Below are 20,625 nucleotides of genomic sequence, written 5' to 3'. Positions count from 1 at the left end.
GCAGTTCAGATTTGCTTAGATCTCCTACTTGAGCTAATGAATAATTGAAATGCTCCTGCTTGATAACCTGTTCTCTAGGTGTTTGAATAATCTCCAAGGACCCTCTTCTTGTGCTTCCCAATCCTTACAGGGAATCACAAGGAGACTTCACAGATTCTCATCCTTATGTTACTCTTCCCGAGTAGTTCCTGCTCTTTTTTCCTTCTGAAAATCATGTTCTTAACCAGTATGTTTCCTGGTTAATTAATTTCTTGAGTGGACAGATATAAGTAGTTCATTTTATTTAGTCCCTTTTGTCCCAATATTCTTTGCACCTAAATTGGGTCACCTCAATTTTTATTTGTTTTCATGTCCTTTTCCTTTTATTAGGAAATCTGATGGGGTTATACATCAGAAATATGTGGCAGAAACAGAATGGCAGTTGATTGAGACACCTGGTGAAATTTCTAGAAATGTCTTTTTCTCTTGAATTGGATCACCATTTAGACTATTTTGCTCAAGTGCGTAGGCCCTGTGTGAGATTTGGAGCTGGAAAATGCAGAACTGTTTTGTTCTTCCCATAGTAATAAAGGGGCATGGGACTGTGTAGCATGAGTCTCTGTAGTCCTGCCAGCTTGCTGCTTCTTCAGAGTTACTTGAACATCAATTATTGCTGTCCCTATGGTTTGCAACAGTTTGTTCTCCTGAGGACAGCCTGCTAAAGCTTAAATGAATTGTTGGCCTCTGTATAGGCACATTAGGGTAAAGAGGTAAATGCCTGAGAGGGAGATTAGGTGGTCCTGTCTGTCACTGTGCTTCCCTGGGTAGGCTATTTAGGTTGTACTTGTGAATGTCTTAACTGGAGTTATTCACAGGGCTGTGTCACAGCTGCTGCAGACTGTTTTATGAGTGTTTCCAAGGGCAGTTCCCCATGGAACTGAGACTCTGAGACTCATCTCACTCACCTGAGGCTGCTGAGACTCAAATCACTAACACCTTATTTAGGACAGATAAGCAAATAGGGCAGACAGTGTTTTATTTTAAACCTCCCAGTTTGTATTATGCTTTCCTGTTGGTGATGTTCGTGTTTTGTTTCTGGATCATGAACCTGTCTACAACCCAGTTGTTAATATATCTGTTTGCTTTTTTCAGCCTGTCTTCTCATTAGTGCTGTCTGTATTTAGCATTAACTTAATTCAGCAGATGGTGTTTTCAGCCAAAGGAAAGGAGTGTTCTGTGGGTTAAGTAGTAGTTTGTTGCAGGTGCTTTTTGTGTCTGCTTCCTAACCTCTCCCCTTTCTTCTCTTAGGCGCAGGGATCTTTGCTCACAGCTCAGACAGTGGCAGCTGAAAGTCATAGATAATGTTAAGAGGGGTCAGCACAAGAAATCACTGGAGAAGCTCTTCCAAGGTTTCAAGCCAGCTGTAGAAGCCTGTTACTTCAATTGGGAAGAAGCTTATCCCATTCCTGGGATTACGTATAGCAGCACTGACAAGAAGAACTCGTTCTGTTGGGTAAAGGCCATCCAACAGAGGAGCTGCCGGTTGCAGTGTGCAGAAAGTGCCTGTGAGGCTGGTAGGACCCACAGCCAGGAGCCCGGGGGACTGTGCCTGCAGCCCGGGGACAGGCTGCGGCCCTCTCCCCAGGAGCCAGCGGTTCGTCCAAAAGAGCTCACTGGGAAGCGGAAAGTTGTCTCTGAAACGCCGCAGAGGGTTCTGAGGCGGCTCTCGGCAGAAGGGGATAAAGCTGTCTATAAGACTGCAGTGAGCAAAGCAAAGTTGCCAGTGAGCAAAGGCTTGACCAGTAAACATAGTGGGAAACGCCGTATGAGCAGTGAGGACAGCTCTCTGGAGCCAGACTTGGCCGAGATGAGCCTGGATGACAGCAGCTTGGCACTGGGGGCAGAAGCCAGCAATACCTTCAGTTTTACAGAAAGTCCACTGAGCAGGAGCTACAGGGATGCCTTTGAGGAGGATGGTGGAGTGTACTTCTCCGAGGGACCTGAGCCTACTCTCAGGAGCAGTTCCATGGCCAAGAAACCCTCCAAGGATCCCGTGGGGGAGATGGGTAGTGGCGATGATGACCTGCCTTCTGCGGATGAGAACTCTGGTGGTGTGAGTCTGAAGCCAGAAGAAGTGGGAGAGAATGGTGCAGCAGGGGGAGGGGATGATGGAGAAGAGGAAGATGATTACCAGGTATACTATCTGAATCCACAAGAGTTAGCCAAGGAAGATGATGACAAAGCTGAAGGGGGAATTGAAGAGGAGCAGGATATATTTGCTGGTATAAAGCCTCTGGAACAGGAGAACCGGATGGAGGTGAGTTGAAACTAGTTCAAAATGCTGTTTTGCAGTTTTATATGTTTTATAAATCATGGTCTTACCACCCTCATAGCTGTCACACTTAACCTAGGATGTTGTTAAATCAAGTGCTTAATTACGATGTTGTGATAACCAACTGTGTAATAAGGTATCTACAAGCTTAATGCAATTGGTAGCATGTGTCTGCTTCCCGCAAGCTTGATTCCCTGTTTCTGTGCTAACTGCAAGTGTGTCCCAGTTTTAGTTAGTCCCATCTCACACTCCAGCATTTACAAATGTAGACAAAAAGTGTGTGCTTTTCACCTAGTCTCACCATTGGAAAAGGCAAAAATTACCCAGAATTAAAAGTGAGACTGAGAAATGGTCAGAAAGAAAAAGTTAAATCCAACCATTTAAGCAGAAGTTCTTTGGAAAGGAGAAACAGTCTAAATAAACTGTGTCTTATTCCTGTAATAACCACAAAATGTGCTTAGAGATTGCACCTATATAACCAAGCAGCCAAATGGCAATGCATGGAAATAGCGGTAGTTTGAAGTTTAGTGTTTTCTGAGCTATTCTCTGATCTCATAACACTTGGAGAGAGGATGGGACTTAATCATGTAAGAAAAGGCTTTTTGGGGGAGCGCTTCACAGAGTGGTGGTGAAGGACTAGGCAAGGAGGACTCTGAGAATACCTGCTGCTGAAGTTAGTCGTGAATTGTGCTTGCAGTCTTTGTGCCAGGTGGTTTGAGCAGGCTAACTCCAGGCCGGGGTATGTGGTTTGGACATGACCATTTGTTCCTTCTTGCAGATCCTGTTTGCCTGTGCAGAGGCACTGTATGCACACGGATACAGTAACGAGGCTTGCCGCTTGACTGTAGAGCTTGCCAGGGACCTACTGGCCAACCCTCCAGATCTCAAAGTGGAGCAGCCACCAACTAAGGTAGAGAGATGGCAGCAACCATCAGTAGTCTTGATGTTAGTGCAGCTCTGTGCAGGTGACCCTGTTTCTTGTGATTTTCTCCAAAACCTTGGTCTCCTATTTCGTAGTGTACATCACTGGAAATGTTAGTAGTTTTGCTGTGAAACAGATAAGAGGGTTTGGACATAACCATAAACTTCTGGAAACTCAGTTGTAGTGACACTAAGTACTGTTTGTTGTATAGAAGGGTTCCCTTGGAAGGGATGGGCGTGTGACATCAGCCTGCACAGCGTCAGTCCAGTAGGGAACATGTGTCTTGTCCACAGGCCAGCTCTTTCACTGTGTTGTGCTGGGGTGACATAGGGGAAGCAATGGTGTTCAATGGTAACCACTGAAGTTGGAGATTCCTCAGCAGAAGGACCAAAATCTAAATGTATTTTCTTTCTTCCCCTGCCTGTAATTACTGGAAAGGGTAAGAGGACAAGCATAGAGTCATTTAAGATGTTAGTAAAGTGTCCTGTGACAAATTCCTTCTCAAACAGGGCAAAAAGAACAAGGTGTCAACCAGCAAGCAGACATGGATGGCAACCAACACCTTGTCTAAAGCTGCTTTCTTGCTGACTGTATTGAGTGAGCGGTTGGAGTACCACAACCTGGCCTTCCGAATAGGAATGTTTGCTCTGGAGCTGCAGAGACCACCTGCGTCTACCAAGGCTCTGGAGGTAAGGAAATATCTCAGAAAGACAGTATCCATAAACGTTGTTTTCTTGGATTGTGGTTGCTCACATGGCTTAAATTTCAGCGCCTGAAGTTTGGTTGTGCTTTTATGTGTTTTCTTGAAATGGATTGCAATAGAACTGAATCAATTGAGTGCACATCCCATTAGGACATGTTGATCTCCTAAAAAAATTATTAGCAATATCACGTGAGCTGTTGTTACCTTCACTGATAGGAAGCTCAGACCTCATGTGTCAATAGGTTTTTGATCTCACATGAAGCTATAGGTCTGAAAATATTTAAATGAGTACAAAATCTTTTATGAATGTATTATTTGGATAAGAACAGCCTAGTTCTTATCTTAAATATGTTTTCATTTTGCTTTGCTAATGTGGGGAAAACAAAGTCCCATGTAAGTACCCATATATGTCCATATTTGCATTGGTGAAATGGTTTGAAAGTTATTCCTTAGGGCGAATTGGTGCAATTGTTATGTGTTTGAAAATTGTTGCTTTTGCTGATACCTCATTCACTGGCAAGTAAGTGCACAAGCATATTATTTTGGACACTCCTTGATTACTATTAGGATTCCTGTTTTGAAAAAAGTGTCCGGTGAAGACCATGTGTGTGTGATTTTACAGCTACCTTGCTTTTCACTGCAGGGTTGTTCAGTCCCTTAGATTGTGTATTGTTGGTAGTTATCCACCAATTACAATTATTACACTAATTATCTGTACTTCTTGTGGTCTGATTAGAAGATTGTGAGTTTGGCAGTCACTTGCTACCTAAAAGAAAACTATTGCTTTCATGTGTTAAGAATGGAGAGAATACAGGCACAGAGTAGTGAAATGTCTTCATCCTAATGTTGTGTGTGCTGCAACTGTGCCTGTTCTTCTGCTAATCAATCTCTGGTGTCTCAAATGGGTGTATCACTTACATAGCATCCTTTCTTCCTACAATTACAAGTAACTACCTTTTCCACTGGCCTATCCAGTCAGATACTTCTGCTGATGTTCTTATGAGAGCTGATGCATTTTTTCTGTATGCAGCTGAAAAGCGATCATTTGAGTAAAAAAAATTGTGTATAAATACGAAGCAAGACTGTTACTAGATTTGAAAACCTGTTTTCATTGTGGAGAGAATGGTAATGGTGGCTAGGCTGGTAAGCATTGCTATCATTTAATAAACTAATAAAAACTATTGCTGTACTTTATGTGTAGGGGAGAGAATGGTCTGCTCCCCACAGGGGGCTGTGCTGTTGACAGCTTTTATTCTGTTTCCTTGTGGATACTACCAGGTGAAGCTGGCTTATCAGGAATCTGAGATTGCAGCCCTCTTGAAGAAGATTCCCTTGGGCACCAATGAGATGAACACTATTCGAGGAAGAGCTGAAGAACTGCGAGAAGGGACCTTGTGTGATTACCGTCCTGTCCTGCCTCTGATGTTGGCAAGCTTTATATTTGATGTCCTGTGCACTCCAGGTACTGACAGCATTGGCCTGAGTGTGTGCAGGGCATATTTTGAGGTGCCAGGTCTCGAGGGATTTTCAAAGAGAAACTCTTTGATATAAGAACAACCAAAGTTTAATTCTTCATGCACTGTTGCTTGCACTTGCCTCTACATTGTTTTAAAGATATTTTGTTCCCCAGTGGAACAGTTTCTCCTTCTGCCTACATTTGAAAACAACTGCACACTTAAGACATTTCAGCACTCTATGTGAGTTTGTAAAATAGTTGTAAATTACTGCTTTTACGCTGGTTATATTCAGGGGAAGCTAATATAAATCTAGAATATAAAAAGGAACCCAGCAACCTGGGATTAGAAGACTGATTTGGCAGTACACTGGTTTGGAGCCTTCTGAGCTTAGAGAGAGAAATGGGAAGAAAACCCTGTAAGGTGCTGTGGTCTTGAAACTGGTATGAGGCTAAGAATAGGACCACAGGAAGCTGTGCAAATTCAGAAAGCTCTCAGAAATGTCTTTTGCTTTGAAGCCTTAGCTTTGAAGGATGAACACTAATTCTATTGTCTTCTTTCAGTGGTTTCTCCTACAGGCTCTAGACCCCCAAGCCGTAATTGGAATAATGAAATGCCTGGAGATGAAGAGCTTGGTTTTGAGGCAGCTGTTGCTGCTCTTGGTAAGAATCTTTTACAAGGAAAGTCTGCCTTCATCCATGGTCTGCATGCTTTCCCATTTTGAATGGTGAGAGTAAGTAGTTCATTCCAGTTTGGTGCAGAAGTAGAAGTGTTTGCAGAGTTTGACAGAACCAGATGCAGGATTCTGCATGCCAGGGTTGAGGTATCATTGCAAAGCTGTGAAAAAATGGAAGGAGAATACGGGACGAGAGCTCAGTGTTTTGGTAGTAACATCAATTTTAGCTTTCTGCTTGCTCTTTTGTCAGGAAATATGTATTGCCTAGACTTCAGTGGAAATGGACAGTTTCAGAGAGCAAAAGGCAATAATTTTTGAAGAGATTAGACAATGATAGCAAAAGATTAGCAGAAGTATTCTCAAGTACTATCATATCATTCAGGATCTTAGCATAGTACTGAATTTTTGCCTCATTTGCTTCAACAACAAAGCAGTGATTATATACATGTTATGTTGACAATACTGTATGCATGTTTTAAAGCACTATGCAAAAAGAAATTAAGTGGATTAGACAAGACCTGCTGTTTGTTGCCTCATCTCTGAAAGAAAGATGAGTTTTTTCTGGTGTTGGAATGCTGGCTTGTAGCATCTGCAGAAACCAAAAGGTTTGTTTCAAGATAGGGTTGTAGACTTACCTGGACTCTTCCTGTAGCCTTTTAGTATCTGGTTGTTCTGACAGTTGTGGCGAACTTAGTATTCTAGGGACAGACTGCAGCTTCTGTTTATTCATTGCCTCTTCTTGAAGTTAACAGAAAAAAATCTTTTTTTTGCCTGTAACAGTGAGGTGATTAAAGCAGTCTGAAGCATAGACAGCTCTCAGGATGTAGTGTAGTCCCATGAGCTCACTTGTCTCTTCATGCTCTCTTTTATGGGCTGCAGGTATGAAAACAACTGTCAGTGAAGCAGAACATCCTCTGTTGTGTGAAGGCACACGAAGGGAGAAAGGGGATCTGGCATTAGCCCTGATGATCACTTACAAGGATGATCAGTCTAAGCTGAAAAAGGTGAGTTTCCCTTTGAAAGGGGAGAGGGAGAAGGAAGGTTTGGGTTTTGATGGATTTGATAGTTTTGCCAGTGAGTATAAGTTGCTGTGTCACATACTGATGTTTTATAAGCTATGTTGTGGTATTTATATTCATCCACTGCTGCAAAACCTGATTGTACGGAGTGTGTTGCCCTGGGAGAGGCACTCTTTCCATAGGTTTCTTAAGATTCAGTCAGGAGATGTGTTGTCACTGCTTTTATTTCTAAGACAAGTCTACTCCTAAGGGTTTATGGTCTGCAGTCGGTGTGTGGTCTGGGAATTGCATATGTTTTGCTGCAGGGATATTGGCTTGCAGAACAGTATAGCTAGCAAAAGCTCTATTTCTTAACCTCTCACCTCTTTGATATACTAGTTCATTACACCTGTCTTAATTTCCTATGCAAGAGAGAGAGTGAAACTCTGCCTGTCCACCCCGAAGGAAGAAAAAAATCTGAAAACTGCTGAAGCTTCAGAAAGGATTTTATTAATCTTTTATATTCAGAAATCCTCCTACACAGCAAGAGCTACATTATTAGTGTCTTTTTGTCTCCTAAAAGAGAAGCATTTTTGCTATACTCTTCTCCAGGGAATAACAGGGATGCTGTGATATCAACCATCTGTGTATAAATGATCTGTCAGACTTGTAGTGTTGATTAAATATGGAGAACAAATGGTAGAAGTGGACAAACCCTTAGTGCTGCGTTGTTCCCCAATTACATAATAAATTATGACAAGAAAATGTTACTGTAGGCCAGTATAAAGCAGTTTCTCTAGTGGCTTTGCCCGTTTCTCAGTAGTGTATGACAGGATTTTCTGAATGGTGAGCATGGAATTTTTGTGACTTAAACAACATCTGGCAGAACTAAATTTAGAATTCTCCATTCTGTCCTTGATATACCAGAATTGCTTATTTTTGTGAGTTTTAGGTGCTTTTCAAGTAAAGCTGTTTTAAGGGAAAATGTGGTATTACTGAGTCTTTGCTTCCTGAAGTAATGCAGACCACATGGCTTCCAGCTGTGCATTGCATTGCTCTTTGGTGCAGGAAGATGATGCATATTTTCCAGAAAATAAGCATTTTCTTTTTTTCTCCAACAAATAAAATTTGTTGTCCACCAGGAAGTTGATTTGATATTTTACCTCTTTGTCTTAGTGTAATGCCTGGTCTCTTACCCTTCTCTTGAGTGCCTTTTTTTTTTTCCCCTTGTTGTTGAAGATTTTAGACAAACTCCTGGACAGAGAGAGTCAAACTCACAAACCACAGACACTGAGTTCCTTCTACTCATCCAGCAAGCCGGCAGTAGCCAACCAAAAGTCTCCTTCCAAACATGCTGCCCAGTCTGCTGCAGCTATCCAGCAGCTTCCAGGGACTTCTGTCACTCAGCAAGCTGCTGTAAGCACTGCAGTCCAGAGCAGTCCTGAGAACTTTGTGGAGAAGAGTACACAGGGTAAGAAGTGGTTTGTAACCACTATGCTAAAATTTTCCACAGTTACAGCCTATTTTCCAAATCTTGAATTAAATGTTCTTGGCCTAGTGTCAGATGATCTGCTTTATAACTGAAAGAAAACTGACATAATCCTGCTCATGAATAGAATTCATTTTATAAAAATCCTTTATCTGATGATACATGTATCTTTTAAATGGCCATGTCTGATTTTAGAGATACAGAAACAAGATGATATTTATGTTGTCACTGTTCTGTTTAGCAGAGAGCTCTCAGAGGTCCCCCTGTGAGCCAGCTGCAGAGGCCACTGTTTTGAAACAAGAGGGAAAGGTCCCCAGTCGTCTGGCCCTTGGAAACCGAGGCGGATACAATGGGAGATGCTGGGGTTCACCTGTCAGGCAGAAGAAGAAACACACAGGTGGGAATGGACTGGCTCATACAGCATCTAGTACTCTCTTAGGCAGTCTGCTGGGGTGAAGAAAGCCAGAGAAAGAGCTTTTTACAAGGACATGTAGTGATATGACAAAGGATAACAGCTTTAAACCGAAAGATGGGAGATTTAGATTGGACATTAGGAAGAAGTTCTTTATTTTAAGGGCCGTGAGGCTCTGAACAGGTTGCACAGAGAAGTGGTGGGTGCCCCATCCCTGGGAGTTCAAGACCAGCTTGGATGGGACTTTGAGCAACCTGTTCTATGACTCTGGGATTTTACTTGTCAGCCTTTCCTGTACAAGAGAAGCAGCTGAGTATCTCTGAGGTGTTTGACGTGGACAAAAAGATTTGCTCCATAAATTTCCTGCCTTTCTTGCACCACTTATGTTCTGTGTGATAGATTAGCTACCTGGAGCTGAATGACTGCTAACTCTAGAAGTGCAGCACTGTGCTCCTGGATCCAGAAACAAATTCAGAGAAGCTGCTGCCTCTCTACACTTCTCTTGGGAAGGGTATAAGTTAGAGGCAGAGGATGTGAAGGTTGTGCAGCGTGTATCTGAAGGGTTTTCTTCCTATTCATATAATCTGTGGAACTTGACTTTGTAAGTACATTTGCTTCTTGTTATTATATTCTGCCACAAAACTTAGCAGGTGGAGTGAGGGATTGTGATGGTGTGAAGGGGAAAATAAAGATGCCTTGTTCTTGGACTCTTCTGCATTTTAATCCAGGAATTACAAAATGTCACTGATGTCTGTGGCCAAATTGATTTGATTTAATCTCTCTAAATTTACAATGAATGCCTGTCAGCCCTAAGGCAGTCACTGACACAACTGATCTTAGCTAGTACTGCAGGTGATATGGTTCAGAGTTTACCTTCCTGCATTGCATTTACCATCCCTAGTGACATTTCTGTGTTGGTTCTGGTGTTGTAGGCATGGCTAGTATTGACAGCAGCGCTCCTGAAACCACCTCTGACAGTTCTCCAACACTCAGTCGACGTCCTCTACGTGGGGGCTGGGCAACAACATCCTGGGGCAGAGGACAGGACAGTGACAGCATCAGCAGTTCTTCAAGTGATTCTCTGGGATCTTCCTCTTCCAGTGGCAGTAGGAGAGCAAGTGGGGGAGCTCGTGCAAAGACTGTGGAAGTTGGCAGGTAATGAATAATAGCAATGCACAGAGCCAACCTGTAGGCCTGCTGTTGGGGACATGACATGTGTGCATCGGGAAATACTTTATGGGGGAAACTTGCTTTCTTTCCTCTGGACCCTAAAGAGAGGAGCTCCAGCTGGCAAACTTGAGGTACTTATCTGAAAAGAGTCCTCTGTCTTTCTTCTAGGTATAAAGGGAGGCGGCTGGAGAGCCATGCTCCTCATGTCCCAAACCAGCCCTCAGAGGCAGCTGCTCACTTCTACTTTGAATTGGCCAAGACAGTCCTTATCAAAGCAGGTGGAAACAGCAGTACCTCTATCTTCACCCACCCTTCCTCCAGTGGTGGGCACCAGGGACCACACCGCAACCTTCACCTCTGCGCCTTTGAGATTGGGCTGTATGCACTAGGGCTGCACAACTTTGTGTCTCCCAACTGGCTCTCTCGAACTTACTCCTCGCATGTCTCTTGGATCACAGGTTACAGCAAAACTTCATTGGGAGGCTAACTTTTGGGCAGGAAGTGGGGTAGGGAGGCAAGCTTGTTCTTGAAAATGGTGATACTGATGTGCTGTAGGAGCCGTGTGAGCAGCTCACACTGCTGCAGTAGTTGCTGACCAGCAGTGATTTACACAGTGGTGGTTACTTTGGCCTGGAAAGTTCTTGTGACCTCTTTCTTGTTTGTACTGCAACATGCTTCAGTCTAAAACCCCCACTTCTCATACAGAAGACTGGTCTTTACCTCTCCTTCAGAAGTGTGCTGAAGAGACAGACATTCGTCAAGTCTGAACATGCTCTCTGGCTGTGTTCAGTTTTCACTTTCCTCTTCTTTCTGATTGCACCAATACCTACTACCTATCCATATGGCTTTTAGAGGCCTAAAAAACAGACCTTCAAAAATTCATGTTTTCCTGACATGAATTAATAGATTGGCAGTCCAGACTGGTTTGTGGGTACTAAAATCAGCTATAGCAAGTACTTTTTGCTATTTCCGCTGCATTTTAGCTTAAGTAATGGTGTCCTCACTCACCACTTGCTCATTGAGGGCTCTTGTTTGTCCTGTGTTTTGGGAGAAAGCACCTAAATTTGATGTGAACCTTAAGGGAAGCAACTGGGCTGTGTCACCACTGCTGAAGGAAGTGAGGAGTGCACCTGCTGTTGAAAGAAAGCTGACTGTGCTGGGCATACAGTGGTGTGAGAGTCTCTCTCACTCTTCTTCTTCTTAGGGCAGGCCATGGAGATTGGTAGCGCAGCCTTGAACATCTTAGTGGAGTGTTGGGATGGACATCTAACTCCCCCAGAGGTGGCATCATTGGCAGACAGAGCTTCACGGGCCAGAGACTCCAACATGGTGCGGGCAGCTGCTGAACTGGCACTCAGCTGCCTGCCTCATGCCCATGCCCTGAACCCAAATGAGATCCAGAGGGCTCTGGTGCAGTGTAAGGAACAGGTGAGCATCATATGGCAGCTGCTAGTGGAGGCTGATTTCTAGCATCAAGGATGTGCTGTTGTTACCTGTGGGGTGGGCAGCTTTGCTACTGCCCAGCCTTAAGCCCAGTTCTCTGGATTTCTTATGTTTCATGAATAACACTGGTTATTCTGCTGCATAGGGTCTGGCTGGTCCCCATAGTATTAGTCATTTTAGAGCGCCTTGTACTTCTCCCCTCTTGTAGTTTTTCCTTCTTATATTTTTCGTTTTGCATTCTTAACTTCTTTTGTTTCACTGCTCCCAGGACAACCTGATGCTGGAAAAGGCTTGCATGGCAGTAGAAGAGGCAGCTAAAGGAGGTGGTGTGTACCCAGAAGTCCTCTTTGAAGTAGCTCATCAGTGGTACTGGCTTTATGAACAGACTGTTGGTGGGACCCCAGCCCAGAGAGAAGGTGCCACCGGCTGCAGCGCCGGTGGCGCGCGGGCCGCGTCTGAAGCAGCGCGTGGCTTGGCAGACAGCCGGGTGACCTCAGAGCCGACCACGGTGACAGTGGCAGCTGCAGTAACTGCAGCAGCAACCGTCATGCCAGTGATCTCTGTGGGGTCGACCATGTACCAGCAGCACACGGTGGCAGGGCCAGCAATGGCGCATACACACACGCAGGGTCTCCACCCTTACACCACCCTTCAGACTCACATCCCCTGCAATCCCCAGTATATCGGACACACTATCCAGCACATGCCGCGCCCAGCTGTCTTCCCGGTCCCTGGCTCGGCGTATCCGCAGGTGAGTTTTGGCTGTGCCATGTTCATTTCCTGTGACCTTGTGTGGCTGCTTCTGGGGGAGTATGTTGGAGTGGGGAGAGCGTGGGGCTCAGACCTGTCGTGACTTGAGATCAGGTCTCTCTTGCTGCTCTCGCTTGCCAGTTGGTGACACTTTGGCCCTCCAGCTCGGCATTTGCACAATAAGGAGCCTTTTGTGGCTGCGTTTAAAGTCTCAAGAGAATATGAAATATAATACATCAGTAGTTCTTAATTTGTGTTGCTCTGTAATTTCTCAGAAGGCACTGGACAGAAAGCTTGTTTTCTTGAGAGCTTGCAGGCTAAATAGAGACTACGCTGGGAAAGCCAAATAAAGGTTATTTTAACCTGTGCCTGTTTTTGAAGGTCTTGGAGTGATTTTCTACAAAATTATTAGGTTTTTAAAAGGAGTAGGAACCAAGCAGATGTAATGCTCATGCGGTGCAAGTTTCCTCCTTTGCTTCCTTCAGACTGGACTTTTCAAGCTCTGAGGCTTGTGTGGGGACACGATGTTTTGAATTACTTCGAAGTGGTCGGGCGAAGTAGACATGACTGTTGTGTACCTTCTGTTGTAGGGTGTCCATCCAGCATTCATAGGGGCGCAGTACCCTTACTCAGTAACAGCACCGTCACTGGCAGCTACAGCAGTGTCCTTCCCTGGCGTGCCCGTCCCCTCCATGACGCAGATTGCGGTGCATCCCTATCACAGTGAGACGGGACTGTCGCTGTCTTCCAATGTAGCACGTAAGTTACAGCTCTGGGCTGGGGAGCAGAGGTTTCTTTACTGTCTCTTAGCTGTTCCTCAGTGAGGTCCTGTTCCTCACCGATTACAAGTGGAACGAGGGTTCTTGCACTGGGAAGTTCTGGCTAAATGCACACCATTTTAAAGGTGTGCATGCTCAGGGTACTGGGATTCCCAAGGGGGCCTGATATATCTAGCAAAGAGAAGCTTTTGTTCAGCTGAATTTCCAGTATGAGATTGTTTTGGCCTCAAGACTAAATCATGTTTGGAGCCCTTGTGGTCCTTCTGACTTCTTAACTGTAAAAGCTTAATTCCTGCTCTCCTTTGGGCAAGGTGAGCATAGATGATATTGAGCAGACTCATGTAATTCTGCTGGGTCAGGTGAACAGAGTGCAGGAAGCAGGCAGACTTCTGCTACAGAAGCACTATTAAATGTCTTTTCCTGCCTGAAAGGATTGGAGTCAGCCAGTGCCCAAATGTGGACCTATCAGAGATGATGGATGTTTTGTCAGGAGTCATGTCAATAGCATTTGGAATGGTTGCTCATGTGTTGTGCCAGGGCTTGAGTGATGGTGAAAATCCATGAAGTAGCGTGTAGCACTGGGACAGCAGATGTTGACTGGATTGTGGACATGCTGTCATTGCCATGGAGTTCTGCACTAGTGGGTCATGCTTGACCCCAATCTCTGCTAACCCCTCATTGGAGAGGCTGTAATATTTCCCTGTTTTCAGTGTGTTGCAACTCACCAGGTGCTGGAAGACTGGTGTATGGAAAAATACTGAAGAGTTGTGTTGGTCTCCTTCATATTCTCATAGTGTCAGGAGAATAATTTTAGTTATTTGTTTATCCTTTATTTTCATGCTAAAAAGCTACCACAAAAGCAAATAAAACAGTCTTGAAGGCCTCAGGATCTGATAGCTGCCAGCCTTAGTCACAATCTGATGCTGTGACTTTTCATTGTGAGAAACCATTTCTATACTTCTCCAAAGAGTTATGAATCTTCCAGAAGGGCTAATTCATCCTAGAACATTTAAAATACCAAAAGGAGAAAACAACCCCACCCTTGCCAGTTGCCATTGTTTATAGCTTCCATAAACTTATTTTCAGTTCTTGCAATACTGTTTCAGTGTTCCTGAAGTACAGAATCATGTGGTGAGGCCTGAGCTCTGGCAATAATTTACCTCATTTTTATGGGTTATTCTCCTTGGCCAGACTTCAAACTTCAGTATGAATTCTGCCCCGCTTTGTGCGTTGTTTGGCACCCTGTGTCTCCTTGGTTGAGGAGGTTAGACAGGTCTTTCCTGGGAGATGCATTGTTCTCAGGTATTTAACTGTTCACTAGCAAACATGGAGGGAGAAATAAAAAGGAACTTACAGCGTTGCTCAAGCTGGTGTAGTAGCATCACAGAGAAACTGTGAAATTAGGGTAACAGTTTGCACACACCTAATGGCATCTGTGCACTGGAGTTCTCAAGCAAACCGTGCCTTTTACTCTTTCTACCTTTCTTGAGAGGGACAGGTAAATTTGAGTCTTGTATGAGTGTTTAGTGACTCAGTGTTTACTGCTGTCTGTACAAGTTTAGGTGGTACAATGCAATGGATGTGCATTTGAAACCTATCATTTCCCTTGGGTTTGCTCATACTAGTTAAGTGTCTGAAGGTGACAACTTCTCAAGTCTCCTTGCTGATTTTGCTGTTGATACATGCTGCCAGTGTGTGCAGTGACTGTTCTTTCCAGGGATGGATTGGAGATCAGCCTTCAGTATAGGCCTTCCTGAACGGAGTGACAGCTGTCATACAGCCAAAATGGAAGAACCGTGCATTGTTGGACTCGATCTTTGAGTGACTTAATTCTGTTCCTGCTCAGTAATTTTCCTAGCAGTTTCTCATCAGGTGTAGCCATACGCATGGTTGTTTCCTTGGACAAGAAACCAGAACCAGACATTTTATTTAATAATAGCAAATGCCTTTGAATCAACACACATGTTTACAAGTAAAACATGGATTTTGTGCATGTTCATGAGAGACTGCAGAAGAAACGGACACACACATAACTGACCCTGTCAGGCCCACTTTGCACACAGACTAGAGCTATTCCTGGCTCATTGTATTTCAGTTGTAAGCCTGTGGGTTTTGGTTGCTTTATTGTTCTGTTTAGGGGAATATAACCCTACACTGGCAGGGGGCAGTCAGGTGAAGGAGATGGTATCCCAAGTAAGCCTTCTTTTAGGCTGGTGCTGGGTCCTAATGCTGCTGTTTTGCTCTCTTCAGTAGGCAGTGTCCATGCAGGATCAACGTTCCCAGCGATTCAGGGTGCTTCCTTGACAACTCTGTCCTCACAGCCCAACTCCCTTGTTACGGGGAGTTTTCCTGCCGAGGATGAGCAGCACAGTCAGCCTGTGAGCCCCCAGGGTCTGCACTACCTCCACTCTGCATACCGAGTTGGTAAGGATGGCCAAGTGGGTTTCTGTAGTCCCCTTGAGAGGGATTCAGGGCAAGGCTGCAGGTTTTCACTGTCAGTTTGGCAATTGGCTACTGCACCTGTTGAGGGTGAATGCACCTGAGGGACGTGGGAAAAGCAAGTTGATGATCAGATGTGGAGTCTAAAAATGAAGGCAAAGCATTGTAAGATTGAACAATTGCTTTTCAGGACCATCAGAGCAGAAAAGAAAGCTAAGTGGGTTAAAGCTGGGAGGAGTCTTGCCTTTCAGCAGATGTTCATAAAGGAGCCTGAATAGGGCTCCAAGGATGTGACTGTGCAAGTTGTGGCTATATGATAAAATGATATTTGGCTCCTGCTGCTCATGGATGGGGAGGACACACCTCTAGTTTAATACCAGCTGAGTCTTCAGATGCACAAAGGAAGTGCCTGTGCCTCTCCAGTTATTTGTTGAAGATAGATGCAGAGGGAACTTACCTTTAGTGAAGAGTGGGTATGTAATTAGCATTCCTTTCTCAGTCACACTGGTTATGAGAAAATAAGTCTCTGCCTGAATTGCCATTGGTACAAGGATAGTAGTTGTAGGGTTGGGGGTTAAGCTTAGATTGCAGTAAGCTACTATAGTAGTAAGTAGTAAGCTACTTGTACGTACTCATGATTCAACCCAGTGGATGCTTGATGTAGGATAAGGAAGCCTCTAAAATAAGCAAAGGAAGAGAAACAGCAAGAAAATGGAAGGGAAGCTTGACTTTTTTGTTGAAAGCCAGAACAGAGAGTACTTGTTAGCTAGAAAGGCATGTAGGTGCCTTAAAATATGAAGGGTGTTTAATAACCTGAATAAGAGATAGGCACAGGCAGGGAAGATGGTCTGGAAGATCAGGACATGGCACATGTTGGTACTTTAATACTGTTTAATGGGTAGATTTGTCTGAAGAACTGTAATAGCATAAGTGAAATGTTTGCAGATTGGCACTACTGCAGCTCAGTGGTGGCCTGTTGTCTTTGCTGCAGAGCAGGTTGGTTTCGGTAGCTTCTCTGTTGCAAAATTTAGATCAAAAGTTTTGCTTTCAGGACCTCTCTTGTAGTGCAGCCTTTGGGGCTCTCTGCTTGATGCTGTCGTGGGTGCTTGAGTGTCTCTTTGCAGCTCTGGTGAGGGGTGATGGCTGTGCAGATTTCCCAGCTTGGAGCAGCAGATCCAGATGTTCTTGCAGAAAGTTCCTATGCTGGCAGGCTCCAAGACTGGCATTTTGTTTCTGTCTGGACTCTGCAGCTGTGGAATTTTCTGTTGGTGAAGGGCAGGCCAGTCAGGTTGTGTTGCAGTGAGTGAAATGCTAGGCTTAGCCTTACTGGGCAGAAGTGCTGCTTGACTGTGGCTGCCCCTTTCTCACAGGGATGCTGGCTCTGGAGATGCTTGGCCGAAGAGCTCACAACGACCATCCCAACAACTTCTCCCGCAGCCCGCCCTACACTGAGGATGTAAAATGGCTCCTTGGGTTAGCTGCAAAGTTAGGTAAGGCTCAGAGCAGTACTTAACAGAAATCCACTTGATGGGATTTGGGCCATGGTGGGAAAAAGCTCTTGAAGGAGTGAAACTTCAAAGATTGGGCGAGCCTGAGATCAGTGCCATTCCTGAGAGAAGATCCCTACTGCTCTTTCATCCACTCATTTGTCCCATTTTTGGGTTCTGTAGGCATGCTGTTAAATTTTGAGTCGCTTGATGAAGTACATGAGATTGGACAGGGTTCAGAGCTTGTATCTCTTCCATTCTATAATACTGATTCTTTCTTTTCCATTTGCACTATATTGTAGGTATTCCTCTTATGTACATTTATACCTTCTGTGAAGACTTTTTATAGCAATAGGTACTCAAAACACCTATTTTTTTGGGGGGTTGCTTGTTTTTACTTCCATTTTGCTCTTGGATCTTTTTTGTCAGCTCACTTTCTAAATTCTTTCATAAGCAGTAAGAGCTAAAAAAATCTTTACCAACAGCATGTTAGTGGTACAGCTTCTGCTGCTCCTGCTGGCAGAGCTCCACTGTAGGAAGTGGTGGGGAAGCTTGACTTGTGTCTACAGCCTCCTTAAAGCCTGAGTGCTGAGGCATCTAGGTGCTTCCTTGCTGGGCAGTCAGGAAACAACAGAGAAGGTACAGTGTTATCCTTGTCTTTCTAGTAACCTTGCCACATTAGTTTCCTTTCACATCTCCTTTAAAGAAAAGTGAATTTGGGAACACCAGTAACTGAGGTGGTACCTGGTCTCTCCTCAGACCTGATGGATATAGCAGAATCTTCTCTGTCCCTGAGTTTGCTAGACTGTCTCCCCCAAGCCTGCTGGAAGATGCAGTACTGTGAGAAGATGGTCCAGATCCAGGTTCTTGCTGTGAAGTGTGATTTCTTGTGTGTCTGTTATCTTAGCACTGTTGTTCTGACTTCCTCCTGTGCAGGTGTAAACTACGTGCATCAGTTTTGCGTTGGTGCTGCCAAGGGGGTGCTGAGCCCTTTTGTGCTCCAGGAGATCATCATGGAAGCTCTACAGAGGCTCAACCCTGCCCATGTGCACAACCACCTGCGCACCCCAGCCTTCCACCAGCTGGTGCAGAGGTGCCAGCAGGCCTATATGCAGGTAAAGTGTGGCTTATCTTCCTGCCTGTCAGAGCTGCCAGGCCATTGCCTGCCTTGGAGGTGCTGCCTGTGTGTGCATGTGCAGTGGGATAGTGGCCTTGGCACTGGGAGCTGAAGTGGGCCATTTCCTGATGTATCCTTCTCCCTCAGCAGGTGGAATAGATGTCACCGGCCTGTATGGGGGCTGCATGCAAAGGAACTCACTGTACTGCTTCTGCCAAGGCCTTCCACCTCCTGTGCTCTTCCATGGAGCCTGGGGTGGTGGTGTTCTTCCTCCCCGCAAATGCTACATGTACCTTTTAACTTCTGAACTTTATGTTTTCAAGCCTCATATCCACCCCTGTCCCTAGCCCATCCTTGCTACTTTCTTGTTAGTAGTAGGCTGTTTTCCCCTCCTCACGAAGCCCTGGCATGGCTGTCTGGTGTGCCAGTGCTGACACCAACAGAGGAAATGGCTTGGTCAGCTACCAGCACAGATAGCCCAGGCTTTGTTGAAACCAGTGTTTCAGTGAGCCAGCTGGAATACCAAAGCTGCCTGTTCTTTAAAACAGTGCAGTCAGGACACCTCACGTATATCTGCTTCTCTGAATAAATGACCTAAGGGTGATTCTGTAGCTATATTGTCCAGATTGGATTAGCTGTTCTATCATCCTCGATGGTATTTTTGAGACATGACAGCTTCTTCATTTGACCTTGAAAGCTAAGTCTGCTGGTTTGGGTCCTTCTTTGAGAAGCTGATAGAAATTACAGTATTAAGCCTAGAGATATTTTGTAGCAATTTAGTGTAAACTTAGCCCATGTCCCTTAGGGAAGGAGATGTGCAGTGACCAGGCTGGGTGTCAGCTGCAGAATGAAAGGTTGTGAGGGTTGGATGCTGGTGGGGTAGAATATTACCTGGCCCTTTAGTGCTGTACTATGGCCCAATACAGTGCTCATGACATAGAGGACACTTGCTGATGCTGTGCGCTGCATTTTGATGCTCTGAGGGAGCACTGCCCTTGGGTGTGCTGGGGTGTAGGATACAGCAGTGCTGCTTTTGGGGTACTCTTCTCTGTCAGAGCTGCGAGAGGACCACTGGTGGGTAACAGGACCATGTGACCTGCTGCCCTGGGAGCTCAATCTTCTGAGTTTCACCAGCAGGAGAGTGGTGAGCAAATGCCTTAAGGCTCTTTCCCTTTTCCCATCCAGTACATCCATCATCGGCTGATCCATCTCACTCCAGCTGACTACGATGACTTTGTGAATGCCATCCGCAGCGCCAGAAGCGCCTTCTGCCTGACTCCCATGGGCATGATGCAGTTTAATGATATTCTCCAGAACCTAAAGCGCAGCAAGCAGACAAAGGAGCTGTGGCAAAGGGTCTCTCTGGAAATGACCACCTTCTCACCGTGACATCAGGTGGAGCTCCATGGACACACAACCCTTTGCCCAACATAGTTGTAGTTCCATTTACACCATCCTTCCTTCTGGTGTCTTTTTTTATTTTAGTTTTAACTTGTTGGAAACCACTGATCTGATGTATTTATACCATGACATTCCTCTCCAGCACTGTTGCGTGTTGGCGCTCTGCTTTGCTCGCTCTTCCTCCTCCTTCTCAGTGGGCTGCAGGCTTGAGAAGCATCAGGAAATGAGAAGGAAGTTGAGCTGGCTGCCCTGTGGTGTAGTCACGGCTTTTTTCCCTGAGCCCCGGGAGGCTGTCCTGCGAGCAGTTTGCAGTGTGATTGCGCACATGTTAGAGGGGTTGGGGATTCTGTCTGAAATATTTATTTTGGCATTTATAAATATGTAAACTTTTTTTTTTTTTTTTTTGTATGGGCTTCTCTTACTCCACACACCATCTCCTTTTGGAGAGTGGCTGGAACTGCTGTGCACAGCAAGTGCTCCCTCCATCCCTTTCAGCAACTCCTGGTGAGAGAAGCTGAGACTGGAGTAGCAGGGCCAGGGCCACCTCTGCAGCTTTCTGCAGCAGCTGAGGACAGAGGCTGGAGCTCGGGCAGTGAGTCCCTGACTGCACTGAGCTGCCTGGAGACTGCCAGAAGTGCTTGAGCTCTTTCTCAGGAGTGTCCCTCACTGGGCACTGCTGGCTCATAGAATGTTTTGATCCTGGTTGTTACAAGTTGTACAATCCTGTTTCTTTTGGCTGGGGTATTACTCTCCTGTAATCACTTTCTTATCCCTCGTCTCTTCTCGTTTCCTGATTAAACACTTGTTTTCTTAGACTGACTCTCTCTTCTCTCTGCTATGATGTTGGCAGTCTGAAGGAACTGGCCAGCTGTGTGTCACTGGGAGCTCCTGTGAGCCCTGCTAGGTGGCTGCTGTGTTCTGGGGGGCAGCAATCCAGAACAAGCTGGGGTCCAAAGGTTTCTTGACTCATACTGCTCTGACAATGACCTGCCTCTGCAGAGGCTGAGGTACATGTTTGATGGGTGTTGGGCAAGTTGGTGATAAGCCTGGGATGTTCTTCCTACAGTTCTGTCA

At 45.1% G+C, this 20,625-nt stretch overlaps 1 protein-coding gene across 3 annotated transcripts in view; it reads left to right on the top strand.

Annotated features, from left to right (window-relative positions):
- ZSWIM8 (zinc finger SWIM-type containing 8) overlaps positions 1–20,366 on the top strand; it is a 51,594-nt gene extending 31,228 nt beyond the window's left edge. Inside the window, exons 10-26 of one of the 3 annotated variants that reach the window (XM_038139993.1) lie at positions 1,288–2,296; positions 3,090–3,221; positions 3,743–3,922; positions 5,215–5,398; positions 5,954–6,052; positions 6,946–7,070; positions 8,304–8,535; positions 8,798–8,950; positions 9,898–10,120; positions 10,304–10,593; positions 11,340–11,563; positions 11,847–12,329; positions 12,919–13,087; positions 15,358–15,531; positions 16,917–17,036; positions 17,970–18,148; positions 19,336–20,366. In XM_038139993.1, the coding sequence (XP_037995921.1) occupies positions 1,288–2,296; positions 3,090–3,221; positions 3,743–3,922; positions 5,215–5,398; positions 5,954–6,052; positions 6,946–7,070; positions 8,304–8,535; positions 8,798–8,950; positions 9,898–10,120; positions 10,304–10,593; positions 11,340–11,563; positions 11,847–12,329; positions 12,919–13,087; positions 15,358–15,531; positions 16,917–17,036; positions 17,970–18,148; positions 19,336–19,539 (4,180 nt within the window). In that variant the 3' untranslated portion in view covers positions 19,540–20,366. Of the gene's footprint in view, positions 1–1,287; positions 2,297–3,089; positions 3,222–3,742; positions 3,923–5,214; positions 5,399–5,953; positions 6,053–6,945; positions 7,071–8,303; positions 8,536–8,794; positions 8,951–9,897; positions 10,121–10,303; positions 10,594–11,339; positions 11,564–11,846; positions 12,330–12,918; positions 13,088–15,357; positions 15,532–16,916; positions 17,037–17,969; positions 18,149–19,335 lie in introns of all 3 variants that reach the window. The other 2 variants (XM_038139991.1, XM_038139994.1) reach the window with 2 other exon arrangements.
- The last annotated feature ends 259 nt before the right edge of the window (positions 20,367–20,625 follow it).

This window comes from Motacilla alba, chromosome 6 (assembly GCF_015832195.1).
Source record: "Motacilla alba alba isolate MOTALB_02 chromosome 6, Motacilla_alba_V1.0_pri, whole genome shotgun sequence".
Taxonomy (NCBI): domain Eukaryota; kingdom Metazoa; phylum Chordata; class Aves; order Passeriformes; family Motacillidae; genus Motacilla; species Motacilla alba.
The sequence above is the reverse complement of the archived record's forward strand: the minus strand, read 5'-3'. Positions and strand labels throughout refer to the sequence as shown.